Here is a 3,111-nt window from a genome sequence, read left to right on the forward strand (position 1 = left end):
AGCCCAGGAGTTGGAGGTTGCTGTGAGCTGTGATGCCACAGCACTCTATCCAGGGAGACAACCTGAGGCTCTGCCTCAAAAAAAAAAAAAATCTTTATACAGAATTCTGTTTTTCAAATCACTTAAGAACACCTCTTTTGATACAATATACACCTGCATGAGCTAACAAGAGTAACATGAAAACTTCAGCACTATAATGATATTTGATTGTATGTAGGAAACGTATCATAACATTATAAACTACCCCAAACTGCCCTTTAAAATATGGCTAAATCCATCAATGTTGTGTGTGGAAATGCTAAATAAAGACTAAATTCGCAATACACAGAACCCTACCAGCTTACTATTAAGCTGATTTGGATACACTAAGGTATTCTAGGTTCATGTTAGTCTCTAATTTCAATCAGAACAGCTAAAGGAAAAAACAAAAACAAAACAAAACAAAAAAAACAACTCATAGCCTCCAAATATATTTTTGCATTTTAAAGTTATATAAATGAACATTGTGGAATTAATATACTGTTTATATTATAAAACAAATATAAAATGAAGTTTTAAAAAGGAGATTAAAAAACCAAAGAAATTCTGGTATTTTCTTCTTGCATCTTAAGACTATCTTATACATGACCAACTTAGAAACCACAGCTCCAGAGCACCCTGACATCATAAGGCATATTTCAGTGATACTATAAAAATGACTTCAGTGTCGCAACACTGCATCATTATATCGCGGCCAAATTATGGGCTACTAGAGGTTATTACTATTCTAGACTATAACAATAGCCAATGGCTATTGGACAGGTTGTGTTTTCAAAGTCTACTACATTTATTACTTAACTTAACTTAAATTTCTCAAAAACTCATGAAATAAAACAAGAGAGGAATTATCCCTGTGTAAGATGAACAGAGGTTAGTTAAAATAACCTGTCTAGATTGCACTGCAAATACTATCATCAAATCCATGAAGCAATAAGAACATTATTTTACATGCACTAAGAATACTCACCACCAATTAAATTATGCCCCAGTGCTTTCTTATCACATTAAAAGACAATGTATCGGGCGGCGCCTGTGGCTCAGTGAGTAGGGCGCTGGCCCCATATACTGTGGGTGGCGGGTTCAAACCCAGCCCCAGCCAAACTGCAACCCCAAAAATAATAATAAAATAAAATAAATAAATAAAAGACAATGTATATCAATTTAGGAGTCATTTAAGTGTAGAAATATGTGTTGGATAAATAAAATTAGATACAAGTTTAGCATACCAAATCTAAAATCCAAAATGCTCCAAAATTTAAAACTTTTTGAGTGCTAACATGAAGCCCAAAGGAAATGTTTACTGGAGTTTTTTGGATTTGGACCTTCAGATTTTGACTGCTCGACCAGTGTAATGCAAGTATTTTAAAATCCAAAAAACAAAATCCCAAACTAAAACCCCAACCATTTTGAATAAGGGATACTCAGCCTATAGCACAAAGATAAAAATTTCAAAAATGACAACAGTATCAAAGATTTCTTTTTTTCCTTTAGCGTTTAGCTCTGCTGTTTATTAGATGGGTAGTTTCAATGTGTCAAAGCTCATAAGAGTTGCAATTAAAATTTTGCATGAGATTAACATATAGAAAAAAAAAGATAACATATAGGAACTCTAACACATATCACTTTATAATTCTTATGAAACCCAAACCTAAAGTAGTTGTCTAAAATATCATTCATACCTCCAATAGCATCAATTTCGTCAAAGAAGATAAGGCAGGCTTTTTTTGTTCTGGCCATTTCAAAGAGCTCACGAACCATTCGAGCCCCCTAATGAGAAAAATAATCCATTAATTCAAAGTTGGTATTAAAAGCTGTTAAAATATAATAAAATGCTATGCTTCGATTTTTTCAATATTTATTCCAATAGTATTTTCACTCATTATCACATGAACTTTTTAAAAACTTCTCAAGTTTGCACCCTATTCCATCAAATTAATTTTACTAGGCTTAAAACAATCTTAAGCAATTTTCATAATTCCCTATCTATTAAGTTAAGCAATAAGTTTATGACCTGAAGAGGTCAAAATAATAGCTAAATAAAATAAAAGCACTATTCTAATCAGTAAAACTTGAATAAAAGCATCAGATCTTTTACTTAGAATTCCTGACTATTGAATTTGATTTGCAAATTCCGGTTAGGAAATGAAAGTACATCTTAATTCATGCAGCTCCTTTTCTAATTCTTATTGTAAGTATACTAATCATTAGTATATTTCAGATACAACATATACAGAACTAATCCTAGCCTTATTTCCTAAATATACATGCATTTGTAAGTGTATGTGTGTGTGTATATACACCCACGCATATATAGACAATGTATATTCTTACTTTCTCAAATTGAACATAAAACATTGCTCCTGAGGGGAGAATATACTTTTTAATTCATTCCCTGCACATTTCTGTAGAAACCACAAGTGCAGAAAATGTCATTTTCCTGAGTAGGGAACATACTGAATTTTTAAGTGGCTGCTTATTTCCAAATGACCACAAGGGGCGGCTGGTGGTTTCTGGGCTTCTAATTAAAATCAATCACTCAAGATATTTCAGGTCTCAATCCTTCAATATAGAATTTAATTTCATTTATACTTTTTAAGTTTCATTTATACTTTACAAATATTTCACAGAGCTACATACTCTTTGATTTTAATAAATTTACTTTACCTCACCAACATATTTCTGTACAAGTTCGGATCCAATAACGCGAATGAAGCAAGCATCAGTCCTATTAGCAACTGCTCGAGCACAGAGTGTCTTGCCTGTGCCCGGTGGACCAAAGAGCAGCACACCCTTGGGAGGCTCAATACCAAGGTTAACAAACCTCTCTGGCTGTGATAGAGACACAAATTTTACACTTGATCACTTAAATAATAAAAGACTACTTTACTTTAATATATTTAAACTAAAATTATTAGGTCCACAATCTATATACCTGATCTAAATAAGAAATTTTACTTATTCTAAGACATAAGATCTAAGCTAGACTCATATCAATACATAAGACTACATGGCTTTACACTCTGGGAGGCCAAGGCGAGCACATGGCCTGAGCTCACAAGTTCAAGACCAGCC

The 3,111-nt window shown here is 32.9% G+C and overlaps 1 protein-coding gene across 1 annotated transcript in view; it reads right to left on the reverse strand.

Annotated features, from left to right (window-relative positions):
* Positions 1–3,111, reverse strand: part of PSMC2 (proteasome 26S subunit, ATPase 2) — a 20,685-nt gene that overhangs the window by 1,272 nt on the left and 16,302 nt on the right. Inside the window, exons 8-9 of the mRNA XM_012812056.1 lie at positions 2,704–2,868; positions 1,719–1,806 (exon numbers count right to left, since the gene is read on the reverse strand). Of these exons, the coding sequence (XP_012667510.1) occupies positions 1,719–1,806; positions 2,704–2,868 (253 nt within the window). The remainder of the gene's footprint in view (positions 1–1,718; positions 1,807–2,703; positions 2,869–3,111) is intronic.

This window comes from Otolemur garnettii, unplaced genomic scaffold, assembly GCF_000181295.1.
Source record: "Otolemur garnettii isolate 467f Iridium unplaced genomic scaffold, OtoGar3 scaffold00005, whole genome shotgun sequence".
Classification (NCBI taxonomy): Eukaryota; Metazoa; Chordata; class Mammalia; order Primates; family Galagidae; genus Otolemur; species Otolemur garnettii.